At 30.7% G+C, this 15,988-nt stretch overlaps 1 protein-coding gene and 1 pseudogene across 4 annotated transcripts; one reads left to right on the forward strand and one right to left on the reverse strand.

Annotated features, from left to right (window-relative positions):
• Positions 1 to 2,040: 2,040 nt before the first annotated feature.
• On the forward strand, positions 2,041 to 5,232 carry LOC149878027 (metabotropic glutamate receptor 1-like). 4 transcript variants are annotated; one of them, XM_090072862.1, is made up of 2 exons: positions 2,041 to 2,642; positions 2,803 to 5,232. In XM_090072862.1, exon 2 carries the CDS (start codon positions 2,922 to 2,924, stop codon positions 5,094 to 5,096), a length of 2,175 nt encoding a protein of 724 aa, XP_089928988.1. In that variant the 5' UTR covers positions 2,041 to 2,642; positions 2,803 to 2,921; the 3' UTR covers positions 5,097 to 5,232. The 4 variants fall into 4 exon arrangements, with proteins under 4 accessions (XP_089928988.1, XP_089928989.1, XP_089928990.1 ...); XM_090072863.1 differs by having other exon boundaries at positions 2,812 to 5,232; XM_090072864.1 differs by having other exon boundaries at positions 2,041 to 2,309; positions 2,812 to 5,232.
• Positions 5,233 to 11,742: 6,510 nt separating this feature from the next.
• On the reverse strand, positions 11,743 to 14,177 carry LOC145188323 (E3 SUMO-protein ligase ZBED1-like; annotated as a pseudogene).
• Between the last annotated feature and the right edge of the window lie 1,811 nt (positions 14,178 to 15,988).

A 15,988-nucleotide genomic window follows, 5' to 3' on the forward strand; every position in this document is an offset into this window, starting at 1 on the left:
GTTTCTGATTTCAACTTCCCAATTAAATATGAAAATAAACATGTGGCAATAAGTAAGCTTTGACAGTTGTTAAGTAGGAAAAGCCTTATTAAAGGTGTATTGCTCTTTTTCAAACCTTTCAGACACAAACTTTTGTGTGGGTTATCAGCAATGTAGATGGACTTATAGCAAATACAATACGATCCAAAAAATCTGTCCACGATTTTATTAATTGATTCCCTCACCCAACCAACTCTTTCACCATCAAAAAGTTATTTGGAAGACTTCCTTTTTATTCTCCTATACAAGGAAGGAAATCTAATACAAAACATGCGCATCTTTTGAGTTAAGTATGTTTGTGAGCTGTAAATTAAACTCTGTTATCGCCTCTTCTTTTCGTAATTCAAATCTCAACTCTTAACCTTACTCTGTTACCTATCCACCTCTGTCTGCCCGGTGTCCCTTAAGTCTTCTTTTTTGTTGTTTCTCGCTTTTTATATTGGCTATATTGCTTTGGGCGTTGGCGTCTTTTCTTTTTTATTTATTACTGTGTAAAATATTGAATAATATTTTTTGGTGATTATATTGTTATAAACAGCATCTCGTTCATTTAGAATTAACTTGCTTATCCAACCTTTTTTTTTTTTATTCTTCTACCTCAATGAAATATCCCTGGTTAGTTCTATTCCTTATAGTTTTTACAGCAACTGAGTAATTGCCCGATATAATTTCAATATAGTCTTAAATAGTTTGATAAACACGACGTCGTCAGGGTCTGTAAAGTGGCGGCTACGTCGTCGTAGCAGTCACCATTTTACGTTTTTTGGCGCGATATTATTCTTATTTAAATCAATATTTCGTTATCTTTTAAAAAAATGACTGATTAATAAATTTCTCTAAGCGTTTAAATTGTAGTTTTGGATTTTTGCTATAAAAAAATTAAAAAAATGAAATTTAAATGAAGTAAAAAAATTACAGAGGCTTGAATAACAAGAAATTTGGAAAATTCAAAAATTCAAAACTTAGCAGTTCAAAGTTTGTCAAATAAACAATCGAAACTTCAAGAAAAATTTAATTTTCCCAAGAGATTTTTTTACTTTCGATTGGTCCATTAAATTCCTAAGAGATTTTTTTACTTTCGATTGGTCCATTAAATTCCTAAGAGATTTTTTTACTTTCGATTGGTCCATTAAATTCCAGTTTGGGATTTAAACTAAATCAGATTAAAAATTATTAGTTATAATGCGTGTAGATAAAAAAGTTTTTTTTTTAACCCATCAAAAAGAGCAACTCAAAGTTTGTCTAAAAGCAATCGAAACGGGGGCTTTCTTTTATTTTGTTTTTATTTGTAGTCATACTACTCTTTTTAAAAGCTTTGAATGATGTAATACAAGATTAGGAGGAAGACAAATCAGTTTTACCCACAAAATGTGTATTTAATGTAAGGTCGTCTGTCTCGAAGTAACTCAAAAAAAAAAAAAAGTGCATCATTGACTATACTTTTACAATTTATTCAGAAATATCGGATTATTGTTGTTGTTTAGCAGTCACATTCGTCTTTTTGTTGATAAAAACTGATGTTAAAAATATTTCGTATACTAATACAGTTGGTATTGCTTGTATATATTATCATAATTACGATGAAATTTAGAAATAAATAACATAATTAAAACGAACAATTACAGCTTTCTCCTATCAATAACAAATGTTGAAAAACTTAGTTGTTTTTTTTTTACGTTTTCTTTGTTTTGAAGGACATTTAAAGAGCTATAATAAAAAATGCGGTTTAAGTGGAATTGATAATATTTAGATGTCCGATGTGTTCCTTGTGTTTTTTTTCATTTTTTTAATTTGAATTCATTCCTTGTGCATGTTTTAATTTGATTCTTTGTTTTATTAGAAGATTTTTTGTTAAAATTAATCGTCTCTTAATTACTTCTAGAAACTTTTCATTTTTAAGCTGAAAAAAGAGATGACGACTTAAAAAAAAAGCGCCTGAGGGATTAAAAGTAATTGAATTAGTAAAAAACTTCAGTTGTAAATATCGTTACAATAATTTATTTGTTGAAGTAAAAAATCTATTTGTGGTAAAACGTATTGAAAGATGATTGCGTATTTCGGTGCTTTTTCGTGGCGAAAGGCATTTTTTATAAACACAAATTGTTAAAAAAAAAAAAAAGAATCAACTTTTTAAAAAAGTACTTGATTCTTTACTGCAAACATTTCTTCAAAACTACATTTTATAGAAAGAGAGAAATAATTAAAAACATTGAAAAAAGTTTAGTTTTTTTTTGTGGCAAAAGCATTCCGTTAACAACATTTTAAAAAAGGTATTTGTTTCTTATATTAAAACAAGTTTATTTTGTAAATTATACACTTTTTGTAGAAGTAAAGAAATCAGTATACTTTGTCTAAATTGCCGAAAAATGTTTAACAAAAAAATCTTTATTATGCAAAATTATGTAACTCTATTTACAACCACAGTTATATTATTGTGTCTAAGTGACACCTTATGTATTAAATGTATGGATAAAGAAGTCCGCAGCGATATTAGTGGCGAGTTTTTAATAGCCGGTATATTTCCGATGAACTGTACTGAGGCCAGTGGGATTGATAACAGAACCATAGGATGGATGGAAGCTTTGAAGTACACAGTTGATAAGGTAAATAGATTGCATAACAGGAATATATTTGGCTACGTGATATACGACTCTCATGACGCTTCTAACTTTGACATGACAACGGATGCTGTTACAAAAGTCCTGCTTTCCAGTAATAGTTACAGTTCGTGTTCTTGTTCCGATACGTCTAACAACTTTTTAGGTTTTGTAGGTCCGACAGAATCATCGAATTCTATTTACGTTCACGAACTAGCATCGTATTTTGGTAAAATTCCAATCATAAGTTACGCTGCAACAAGTTTGGAATTAAATGATACAGTTATGTATCCAAACTTCTTTCGAACGGTTCCTTCTGATGCATCTCAAGCGCAGTTTATCGCAGATCTATTAAATAAATACAACTGGACATACATTTCTGTAATAGCATTGGATAACTCGTACGGAAGAGCAGGAATAGATCGGTTCAAAGAAGAGTTCACAAAAAACTCAAGCAATAGCATCGATTTAGAAATTATACTCCCGCTGGTTTATGACGAGAAACAGTATTCTGACATTGTTGAGCGCTTAGAAAACAGCAAAGCAAACGTAACAGTGGTTTGGACACAGTTTCTACCGGTGCAGAAACTTTTAGATAAAGCAAATGGAAGGTTAATCAATCGAACTTGGATACTGAGCGAAGCAGTTGGTAAAAACTCCAAGTTTCTTCAAAGTAATATCACGTTTAACAATAGAATTTTATTAGTTGTTCAGACCGAGGGAATAGACGAGGATTTCAAACAACACTTTTACAGTCTCACTTATACAAACTCAAGCCAGTGGCTGAAAGTAGTATTTGAAAAACACGGAGTAAACGAAAGTACGCCAAACTTTAACGTCGGAAACATTCCCTATAAATTCGATCTTAGCAAGGTCCTGTTTGTTCAAAACGCAGTGGAAGTTTTAGTTAAAGCATTTTTCGAATACCAGAATAGTTATTCAAGTACATTACCACCAAATACTTACCAAAGCATTGAAAACAGGACCAGGTTTAATGAGAAAATAAATGAAGTTACATTCTCTTTTCTAAATAACACAAAGACCTTCAGCTTCCATTCCAAGTATCATTTTGCGGCATCAGCCTCGTTCGAACTCTATTCTTTTAACGAATCTGACTTTGAATTGGCTGCTTCGTGGACTTCCTCAAATCTTTCTAATAGTAGACTTGAAATTAAAAATAATGAAACTGTGAAACTTTATGAAATAAGATCTTTTTGTTCCGAAGATTGTCCTCCAGGACAAAAAAGAGTTTATTGGACAGCCAGTTCTTGCTGCTGGACTTGTAAACCGTGCCCAGATGATTCAATAACAAACATTTCAGACCCAAAATCTTGCTCTGCGTGTGAATTTGAAAAAGGCTATTACCCAAATCAAAATAAAAGTGGTTGCGAACTGCTCAATCGCGCATACTGGAAATTAGGTAACAACGAATATTTGAAGTACCAAGTGATAGTCTTAGTGGCTTCCTGTATCGGTAGTTTAACTGCAGTGCTTTTCATAGCTACATTTATTATAAAAAAATTAACGCCGATTGTCCGTTCTTCAAACTACGAATTGTCCTTAGCTCAAATGATGATGCATTTGATTTGGTTTATCTTACCTCTTCTAGATTTTGAAGAAGAGACGGATTTGAAGTGTTATGTAAGGATGTATTTTGGTAGTTTTTTACACATAACTATAATTACGATTGTATTAGCCAGAGTTACTCGTCTTGTCACAATTTTCAAACTTGGTACTAATTGCAAGCTGTCAAATAAAGAAATGCTGTATATCAGATCCAGAGTAGTGATATTGCTGATATTCTTTCCCAGTGTTTATGTAGCAATAATTTTTGTTGTGCATTATAGCAAATACAAGTTGAAAACTGTTGATGTGAAAGATGAGAAAAGTATGTACAAACTATGCAACTCATCCAGTTTCTCATTGGTGTACTTATGTTACTCGTTCATTTTGTCAATTATATGCGGCTTTCAGACATTCAAAGGAAGAAATCTGCCTTGGAAATATAACGAAACAAGCTATATTGCATACTCTTTGTTTTTGTCAAACATAGCCTTGAGTGTAATGGTTGGGCTCATCCAAAGTAATTTAGCTTGGTCCGACTTGAAGTTTGCTGTTTGCATATTAGTAAATGCAACGAACTTTCTATTGATAAGCATTTTGTTTATAAACAAAATAAAAATCATTTGGTTTACCCCAAACAAAAACTCTCGCGCAGAGTTTCGGAGAGTAAGTTTTACGAGCATCTTTTCAAACGATTCTCAGTGTTCTACTCTACCAGTTCAAAACAACCCAGAAATAAACGAAACAAACGTTAGCAATAATGCTACTTCATTTAGTTTAAATGAAGTCAGCAGTAATGAAATATCAAAATCTAATCCAATAAGCGTCATTTGGACTGAATCTAGAGCTGATGCAGCAGACACAACAAACAAACGGGATCTTGAACATTCTTTATGATTCAATACTCTGGATATACTTTTCTAATTGATTTTTAAAAATATGCTTTTAGCGATAGTTTAGTTCCTTATCTAATATAAAGCTGTTATAACAAAAATGTAAATAATTATGTGATACTAATCCAAAATATGAGAGATAATATTTGTTGGTAACTTTAAAAAAAATAAGACGCTTAATAAACTAACAGGGCATTTACAGTCAGTTTACACCGGCGTGGGCTCAATTATAATGCAGTTCTCTTCTTTTTCTCCCACATGGGTTGTCCTATAACAAACATTATTCTGAGAAAATTTCTCGAGTTTTGATCGTTAGACAGTATATTTTTGTTCTGAAGTTGTTAAGTAATCTTTTGGATTCGCATCATTTTGGATTCCAAGAAAAAGATAACTTTAGAACAGTCAGTCAGGTGCACATATCAGTACCATAAAATTAATCTTCCAAGGAAGACCCTTTTTTATCGAGTTAACCCTAGATTAAGATCATGCAAAAGTATTGAATTTGTAAACGCTTAAACAGAACAGATAACGCTTAGAGAAAACAAGTCATTCTACCCACTACTTATTTTAGAAATTAAGTAGTAAGTAGGGGAAAATCTCAATAAATGGGACAGTTTTTGCAAAATGCTTTTTAAACGTAGATAAAATTGTTTAACATATATATTTAAATGTTTGATAATCACCGACTCTTGCTCAATGATATAGTAAAACAAAAATATTGGATTTGCATTTGGCTATTGGTAAAAAGAGAGTTTTATTGGAGCATGGCATTTGTCCCATTCATTAAGTATGTCTCATTGAATGGGACAAACATAAAAGAATTAAAAATAAACGTATTTAATTCAATCATTTTTCAAATTAGTTAATTAATTGTAAATGTAGCTAAATATATAGATACATACATAAAGACCACACAAAAAGTATTTTTAACTTTAAACATTTTAACTCTAATTAAATTTCAATCAAAGTAGAACTTTCTCATTTTAGAATATTATATTTAGCTACTTTTATTTAAGTAAAATATTGCAGTATAAAAGTGTGTAAATAATACCCACTACCCATGGGGATAAAAGTAAGGGACTGCAGCATCCCTCTGCTGAGCTGTAAATAATACTTTATTAAATTCATTCAATAGGTAGTACTTTGTCCCATTCAATATGCGCATCACTTTATCCAAAAATGATTAGTCACACCAAAAACACCATTAATTAAGCTTGAATGTTTTACTCACTGTAGTACTAGAGGCTGCTATCTATTTAAGCATGGAATTTTATTTTCCACAACTTCAAAAATTGCTGCAAAATCAGAAAAAAAAAACATTTTTAAAAATTACTTTTTACATTCGAAAACACAATAACATCCATTGTCATTACGGTCATAGAGCAATAGGATGGGTGAGTTGGTCAGTTGAGTTCTTGTTTCTATCACTCTTTGCTACAGGAATTTGAATATCCTTACATCGATGCTTGTGTAAGAATCTGAGTTTGTCCCATTCAATAATCGTCCCATTCATTAAGGTTCTCCCCTAGAATGATTGAGTGGATAGAAATTAGAACCATTATTCTGCCCAGTACTTCATTTGTAAAATAAAGTAGTGGGTAGAGTTATATTTCTAAATTCTTCTTTATTTCGTTTTTTTTTTTATCTTTGAAATATAAACTCTGATGGCCTTTTTAAATACGGATATATTTTTTTAATTGACCAGCTCTTTAATTTTCAGTTCTTAAAGTTAATTGAAAAAAAAAAAGAAAAAAACAGAAATTGATTTAGTTTATTGATTTTTTATTGACTTGTCTTCATCTAAGTAGCCACTTTTAGCGGCGATACCTGCTTTACATATAGTGGCATTCTCCTTAATAAATATTCGAATCTTACACACACACTTTTAAGTTTTTGCCACGCCCATTTTACTTATGCGCATTTGCTTTTTACGTTTCTCATTCATTCCATTAAAGTTAAATAAGGAAAAGATTAGGTGATTGGGAAGGCATATCATTCTTGCAATATGTCTGCCATTTTCTAGAAAACGTAAAAGATATTTGCATGGTTTTTAGGAATGATTTGGATTATCGTTTTGAAAAAGAAAATGGTTCTCCAATAATTTGATTAAAATCAGCCCCACACTCATCCATATAAAGTTTGTTTCTCTATATTACTTGAACTTAACATCCAAGTTATGTTTCTTATGCTCAGTTCATGACAAAGGGGATTTACTCTCCGGAAATTTAGATATTGAGCTCAAAGCAACACTTTAATTTAATTTAACATGCAATAGCGATCATCAGATGTTATAAACCGTTAAAAAAAGTAACGACAAAAAATACGAAAAAAGTGCTGTGGAGTGTCTGCCAAAAAGGCATTAAAGTTTCCTGTTAAAAATTTATTTTCATGGCGGCAATTTAATGTTAGATCGTTTTGTTTGTTGAGCAAGCTCAGTTTTGACGTAATGATGTTGTGAGGCGGGTCTTTTCTGCGTGTCCTGCCTGTATATTTAAGGACTTTAGTGTTTCGTATAGGTTAGGAGGTTTGGGTTAAAGGTGTATAGGAAGCTTCTTGGTTCTGTGTAATGGTAGCACTCTGACTTATTCTTGCTAACACGCGTATCCAGATTTTTTTAAACATAGAAGCAAAGATCGAATTGGCAAGGTTAATATTATAAATAATATGAAGGTACCAACCCCAACTCTCTTTTGGTTAATGAGTTTTCATATCTAATTTTTTTAACGATAGGGTTGGATAATCAGAGAGTGAGAGACTGTTGTCACTTCTACCCCAATATTGGCACACCCATTCCTTGTTTAAGAATTTTGAAAACTTTGCCAAAATGTTAGTTGTTGTCAACGATCATTCTGAACGAGCAATCGGAATGATGCAGCAGTTTGTGCAAAGAAAAGAAAATGAAGATGACAAGCAGAACAGACTTTTAACTGTCGACAAAATAAGGTCAACTTTCAGGGTTTTTGGTGTGGGAAAAAGTAATATTACAAAAAAAAAAATTAGAAAGCCTGATGTCGCTCTCTAAACTGAAGAAAAGGAAATTGTAGACTTAGGAAGTTGTTGTTCATTTTAAAAAAGTTATTTCAATTAATTCATAATTTTTGTCTTAATAGTATTTGTAAAGATTTTTATTAAACGGTAAAGTACTTGTTTAGTTCAAAATAGTTTGTTTTTTTGGTTGATTAAAGCGGGAATTTTTCCGGCTGTCCATCTGAATGAACATTAAGAATGAAAATACGTAATTTGCTGATTTCATAACCTCTTGCGTAACATAAAACTTTCATTTTTTCCTTTCGTAAATATCGTTTTAACCAAGAATATGTAAAAAACATGATGACGTATCCTTTTAAAAGAAAATAAAGATAACAAATAACAACAACAACAAAAAAAAAAAACTGAAATAATTTCAACACTCTGAACATATCCTATTTTTCCTTTTTTGAAGTACAATTTCTTAACAACTTTAGTCTTGAGGGGGACTTAAAAAACACCCGATTGAACTAAAAAAAATTTTGACTAAGTTTTAGCATATTTGCTCCAATTTAGCTGGGTATGTACTTCGTTTTCAAAACCCCTAATATATAAATGTCATGTTTTTTGAAATATTTTGAAGAATAGCTTCTTAGTATTTTTTATATAAAACAATATCTTATTTCAAACAATGCTAAACACTATTTTTTACATAAAACAATGTCCAATTTCAAACAATGCTAAACACTATTTTAATAAGCAAAAGCAATACTCATCAAAATTTTAAATGGTTTGTTGTATTTAGATATCTAACGTATTTATTTTCTTTATTTAGTGATCTGAACCAATTCGTATCAGCTCGTTTGTTTCTAGTTTGCGTTTTGCATACTTATTAATTGTTGTGAAAGGTTCATATTTGATGATAGCACAGTTTATAAAGACATTTTCATGATATTGTGCATTTAATATTGTTTTTTGTTTTTCTAAAAACAAAACATTTTGGCGCTTGTCTGGTTTGCACCCCCCCTTTTTTTTGGCAGATTCTGGAAGATCTTTGTCTGAAACGGGAAAAAATGGTTTTCATTTTTATTTTTGACAAAGAAAAAGTACTCTGATTCACATTTGAATATTCCATTTTTCCGTTAAAAACGACGCTGCTCTTAACTCCATTTTGAAACTTTTTAATGATAGTTTTAAAACCATTAATTCAAACCGCTGAAAATATTTATCTGGTTTTTACAAGCGTTAAGAAATACAAAGAACGAAAAAAACAACGATATATAATATATACTTGATGTCTAACTTGGGGGATTTTATTGGACGAAAAGTGAAGCCGCTTTTTTTGTTTACAAATGTAATCCACCATTTGTAATAAGGGCAAAAGCTATATCCGACGTGCGAAATAAAAGTAAAAATGAATGTTGAGAGCATCTAAATTTTTCAAAAAATTAAAGATGCTTCAAAAACTCGTTTTAATAGTGACTTAAATAAGTAAAAAGTAATTGCTGCGAAGAACTGAATTATGTAGTAAATTTCTAATTTATGTAGTAAACTTCTCACGTTTTAATGCGATTGTCCTTTTTTTGCAAAATTCTTTGTTAAGAACTGGAAATCATTGAAAAAATGTCAGTTCCTTTCATGTGTCTATTAGAACAACCATACGCAGTTCATGAATTCACTATTTTAATGTTAACTTTTAAAATGTCATATAGGAAGATAAAGTTTTAGCCCGAATTAGAAATGGCTTCCACGGCTTCACTTTTCGGATCGAAGTTAGACATCTAGTATATATATCATTGTTTTTTTGTTCTTTGTATTTCTTAACGCTTGTAAAAACCAGGTAAATATTTTCAGCGGTTTGAATTAATGGTTTTATAACTATCATTAAAAAGTTTAAAAATGGAGTTAAGAGCAGCGTCGTTTTTAAAGGAAAAATGGAACATTCAAATGTGAATTAGAGTACTTTTTCTTGTCAAAAATAAAAATGAAAACCATTTTTTCCCGTTTCAGACAAAGATCTTTCAGAATCTGCAAAAAAAAAAAAATAAGGGGGATGGGGGTGCAGGGTGGGGGTGCGAAACCTGACAAGCGCCAAAAAATCAATACTATTTTCTATAGGCTTTTGAAACATGGCCTATAGAAATTTAAAAACAGAAAGTCAAAAGAAGTTTCTATAGATCATGCTTTTCGAAAGTGTATAGAAACTATTTTCTATCATCATTTCAGATGGTCAATGAAATCAATGGAATATATTCGATCGGTTATAGTCTATATTATATTATATATTGTATTACATAAAATAAAATATAGACAATAAAAAGTCTATAAAATTGCTATCTACAGCAATTTCATTGACTTTTTATGATATTTTACAGACCATCTGTATTTTACACGTAAGGAATATTTGCTATTGGGAGACAAAATTAGAAAAAGTGCATTTATAAACTTTTAAAAGTAATGACTATATCAGTGATATTTAAGTTCTAAATATAATTTCAATTTCCATTTTTACTTCGTTCTTGTAGCATTGATTTAATTTCTAATTTTAATTTTACTTCTTTTGAATCAGTTCTGATGAAATTAATTTCAGTTCAGTTCTTATGATTTTAATCATTTTAGTTCGTATTTCAGTTAATAAATCAGTTCATATTTTACTTCTATCAAATTTTACAGCAATTAGTAGTCCTAACGACATATTTTTTTGAAAAAATTAAAGTGTAGTCTTGAAGTCTACAAATTTGGGTAACTTTTACTAGTTACATTCATTTAAAAAAAAAATCTTATGGCTCCTTCCTGGGCCTTAAAAAAAGAAAAACTTGCCCCACCCCGGGGTAAGTTGGCGCAAACTTTAAAAAAGATTATTAACGTATTAGTGAGTAAAAATGTATAAAAATTATTTATTATTTCTATGAGCTAGTAGCAGTTAGTAGTTTGAATATGAAGCCAAAACAACACCCCACCTTTGTTCCTGGTAACAAAACAACACCCCACCTTTATTCCTGGTAACAAAACAACACCCCACCTTTTTTTGTAAAAAAATTCAAAAATATTTTTTTTGTAAAAATAAGTTTCTACAATATTGTTAGAAATTAAATTTAAAAAAAAAATTAATTTTATAAAGATATTTTTTGTTTTCCAGCATCCCCTGTGAAAATTTTGCCAATAAACCCCAAAAGCTTTTCAATAAACTGCCTAAAGATCCTGAAAAACGATAGCTACTAAAACAACCTGACTGATAATAGTAAATCAATTGTGACTGGAATGTTTATAGCAGTTTTATTCATAGGACCCAAGATGAAATGATCAATTAGGAAAGTTCCCTGAGATTTCTGATACTTTTTGATGAAAAAACTCTGCAAATAAACGCAATTCGTCAACTTACTCCTGCTGACAACTAGTCCCGGTCTCCCCTATCATTATTTCAAGAAATAATGTAATACATAAATTTCAAGAAAAATATTTAAACAATTTTTTAACTTAGTAACCATAGTAACCACCTTAGTAACATCTAAATAAGGATACAAATAGTCATAAAATAGTCATTCAATGATTCAATTGAGTTATAATAAGATTATTTTTTTCGAAATTGAAAGAAAATATTTAGTTGAACTATAATTACAAGTTTTTGTTCAGTTTCATAAAAGTTCTCATCTCTAATGATTTTTTCAATTGATTGCGGCGACCAACAGTTAAAATTCCACAAAGTGAAAATATCCTTTCTACAAACGCCTGTGATGCTGGGGCGGACAGTAAATCTTCAGCCAAAATTGCAATCTTGCTATACTTGCTTTTGTTTTGTTTCCAAAAGAGCAGGCCGTTACTTGGCAGCGCTTCATCACCGCTTATGTCTACCAAATACCTTGACAGCTGACTTGCAACAGTGAGGTTGTCTTGGTTATAAATTTTTCTTTCTTTTGTAAAGATTTTATTTGACAAGAACTTAAAGCGCTTTATGGCAGCAAATTCACATTCAGATCCATTTGACTCAGCAGCAGCTTGTAATTCTTGTTCTACTCCACAAACTTTTATTATATACATCTTTGCTGCATGGAGCAAGGTGCCCATTTCCGGTGTGAGGATAAAGACAGCAACGGTTGGATCTAACAAACATGCAACAGACGGAAGAGGATTAAACGTATCTGAGTCCGGCTGCAGAATTGATTGAAACCGTTGACGTAGATCTCCAAGAAGATTCGCTGTCAAAGACTTGTTGGTAGGATATTCTTGTAAATGGCATTCCAAATTGAGTATAGATGGTAGAACCTGTGAAAGAGACTGGGCATCGGTCTGAAGTATATCTGTTTGTACTGCAAAGGGTTCCAAAAGTGAAGAAATGTTTTGAAGACGAACCCATTCACTTGCTTTGAATGTGTCGATTCCTAAATTTAAGTAAACCGTCTGAAATTAAAGTTTACTAATAACAATTGTAATAACTAATAATTATCATTGATATACGTCTCTTTTTTCCATACTGTTGTAATGTGATTTAAAAGACAGGGTAAAGTATTTCCGTGTTATTAGTAAACCTAATTTAAAGACTATATACCCTGTCTTGTTTTTTAATGATAATGACTTATGAACTTCTTAGAATTTATTACCATTTTCGTTTTTTTAGTTTAAATAAGGTAAGACACAATTTTGTAGACTAAATAAAATTCCGAAAATAATTTATACACACTAATAACATAAATAATAAAATAATATGTACCAATTTCTGTAAGAACTTCATTCACCGATGTCTTTATTTTAAACAGCCGGTCAATCATCTGATATGTACTGTTCCATCTTGAGGTGCAGTCAGTTTTCACAGACTTCCCACACTTGTCAATAAGTTTCTCAATTGCCACACTTGGTTTCCTAATTCTTGATACAACTTGTCTCGTTTCTAAGATGGTTGCACTATAATGTTCATAAACTGGTTTTATGAGAAGCTGGAGTGTGTGAGCCATACAGGGCATTCGACGATATGGAATATGATCTGGCAGAAATAAATCAGTTTGTTCTGACTGAGACTGGATCTCTTCCTCATCAGTTTCATGTTCAGACTCGTCAGATTCAAACTCATAAGATTCAGATTCGTCAGATTTTTTAGCTGCATGCACTTCCTGTAAGAGCCTGATGGCTTTAATCATATTAGACCCGTTGTCTGAAACAATCAACATAACTTGATTTTCTCTAATACCCCACCGGTCAAGACATTTCTTTAAACATTCGGCAAGCATCTCACCCGTGTGGGGATGTTGGAGTTCCATCAAATTTAGGAAAGCATGTCGTGCTTTATCAATGGTGGTGTCATAGAAACAAGCAGATATTCCAAGGAACGATGCTGTGAGACGCTTCTTCGTCCAACCATCAAGACAAATTGTTACTTTACGTGTAGGATTCATCAAGTCTTTCAGTTGTGCAGATTGTAGAAGAAAACGCTCGTTTATCCGCTTGTTCAGTGTTGCAGACCCTGCAATATAAAATTTAAATCAGTTAAAATTTAATGCACATCAGTTTGTGTTTTTAGTTACTATAGTGTTACATTAATGATACTATAATTACAGGCAAACATTTAAAAATTGTTCAGCATTGAATGAATTTAAAACAATAATTTAAAAATTTAGTTGTGTTAATTATAACCTGGCAATTTAAATTTTGGGTCAAGCGTTTTTATCATCTTTCAAAACGACGGCTGATCTAGCAATACCGTTGGATAGCTGGTATTAACAATCATTTCAATCACGCTATCCTGACGCAATTGATATTCACTTGATTCCGTTGGCCACGCGGTGATTCGGTGTTCAAAGCACTCTCTTATTGTCTGAGTTTTTGTCTTTCCACTATTTCGGGAAGATATAGAATTGCTGTCATCAAATTTACGTTTCAAAAGTATTTTTTCTGCATTTCGTTTTTTCTTTTCATCCGCGTAACATTTGTGCGTGTCTTTATGTATTCTCTGAATGTGCGCCACCAAGTTACTGGAATTTTTTCCGGCAAGAGATGCGCCACATCCGCTCTCATTATTTATGTCCTGTACTAGACACGTGGATTTGCCATTTTTTTCATCGTAAACGAAGAATTTCCATACAGGACTGTCACGCTTCCTACCAGCCAACAACCTTGATAAACTCATTATTCTGTTATTAATTTGCAACTCTTAAGAATCTTTAGATGTTTATTTTATTTAACAACAAAAGATTGAACGCATTGAATTTATACTTAACGCATTGAATTTATACTTAACGCATTGAATTTATACTTAACTTAATGACAAGCACGTTTTGTAGTCCATTGATACATTCTATAATCATTCCAAATATCATCGTTATGATCAAACATGTGCGCCAATTTTAAAGCAAGTATGCAAAATTTGTAAATTAATTGTCAAAAAAAACTAATTAGTGTATCAAAATTTTTTTAATATTCAATAATTTTCGTTTGGTAATAATTCCTAATTCTATTCCTATTTTCGTTTTTTGATGCTTATATTCAATTCTATTTCAGTTTTCGTTCTTCAGATATATCCTAATTTTAAATTTTTATTCACATTAACGAAAGTAATTATTTTTACTTCGAATTTTACTTCACGTTAATGAAAATATCACTGGACTATATATTAAATAATCAATAAAGACAGAAATACAATAAGTACATTCTTGAAACATATTTCATATTTTAACTCTTCTGAACTTTCGACGCAATTTTTAGTTTTATTTTGATTACTGTTCACAGATCCTTTGATGACACTTCCAGTATCTGACAGGCACAAGCTAAAAATACAAAAGAGTTCAATTGTTTATTGATTTCTTTTGTTTAATAAAGAAGTTCAAATGCTAAAACTATTTACCAACAACACCATCAACAAGGTCTTAACAAATTTTATAGTTTGCTACTATGTCAGAGAGAGCTCCAGGAAAAAAAGTTCGATAGAACTTCTATAAACTTTTGAAAGATATGGCTTATTTCTATTAAATCTCTGCTAATTTCTATAGAAATTCCTATGGAACTTTTTTTTTTACATATATTAATACAAAAAAAAAGTTTTATTGCAAGTTCTATAGAAATTAATAGACATACTATAGAAGTTCTACAGAATTTCTATAGAATTTCTATAGGCCATAGGTTTTAAAAGTTTATAGAAGCTTTATAGATTTTTTTGTCCTGGGGCATTACTTTGCTTGCCAGAAAACACTTCTTAGTTAGTTTGTCTTTCCCACCAATGACACCAAAAGATCATTTACAAACCTATTTCTACCATGCGATTTATTACATTTGCTGAATTTTACATTGCCAATGTATATTTTGTGATCTGGCACTATTTGTTTCTGAATTACTATGAATATAATTCATATAATTAAATATACAAATAAAAATAGATAAATTTTGCAACATAAAAGTATCATACTCTACTAGATCCGTCTAGGTAGTCAGGTTCTTTCCAGATTGGAATGAATAAACAAACAGACTTTTAAGTAAGATTTAGTTTAGAAGCAAGACTTTCATTAAAGGCATTACTATTTGTTATACTATATGAATCATTAAGTTGATAAAACATATCAGAAGAGTTGAGAGTGTGAGGGTTACTCTACTAGGCCCATATATATTGCTGGTTCCTCCCACTTCTATAAAGATGAATGAAAACTTTGAGTTACGCTGAAGTCACATGTATTTTCTAATTCAACAGAATCATTTAATAAATCTGATCTATCTATCTATCTATCTATCTATCTATCTATCTATCAATATATCTATCTATCTATTTATATATATATATATATATATATATATATATATATATATATATATATATATATATATATATATATATATATATATATATATATATATATATATATATATATATATATATATATATATATGGGTCATTCTCCTGAAAAGTAACATTTTCAATAGTTAATTTTATAAAAATTAAATATTAAATTT

The sequence above is a fragment of the Hydra viridissima genome, unplaced genomic scaffold (genome assembly GCF_058129835.1).
Source record: "Hydra viridissima isolate aposymbiotic clone 2 unplaced genomic scaffold, HvirCarnegie_v1 scaffold_15, whole genome shotgun sequence".
In the NCBI taxonomy this organism is placed as follows: Eukaryota; Metazoa; Cnidaria; class Hydrozoa; order Anthoathecata; family Hydridae; genus Hydra; species Hydra viridissima.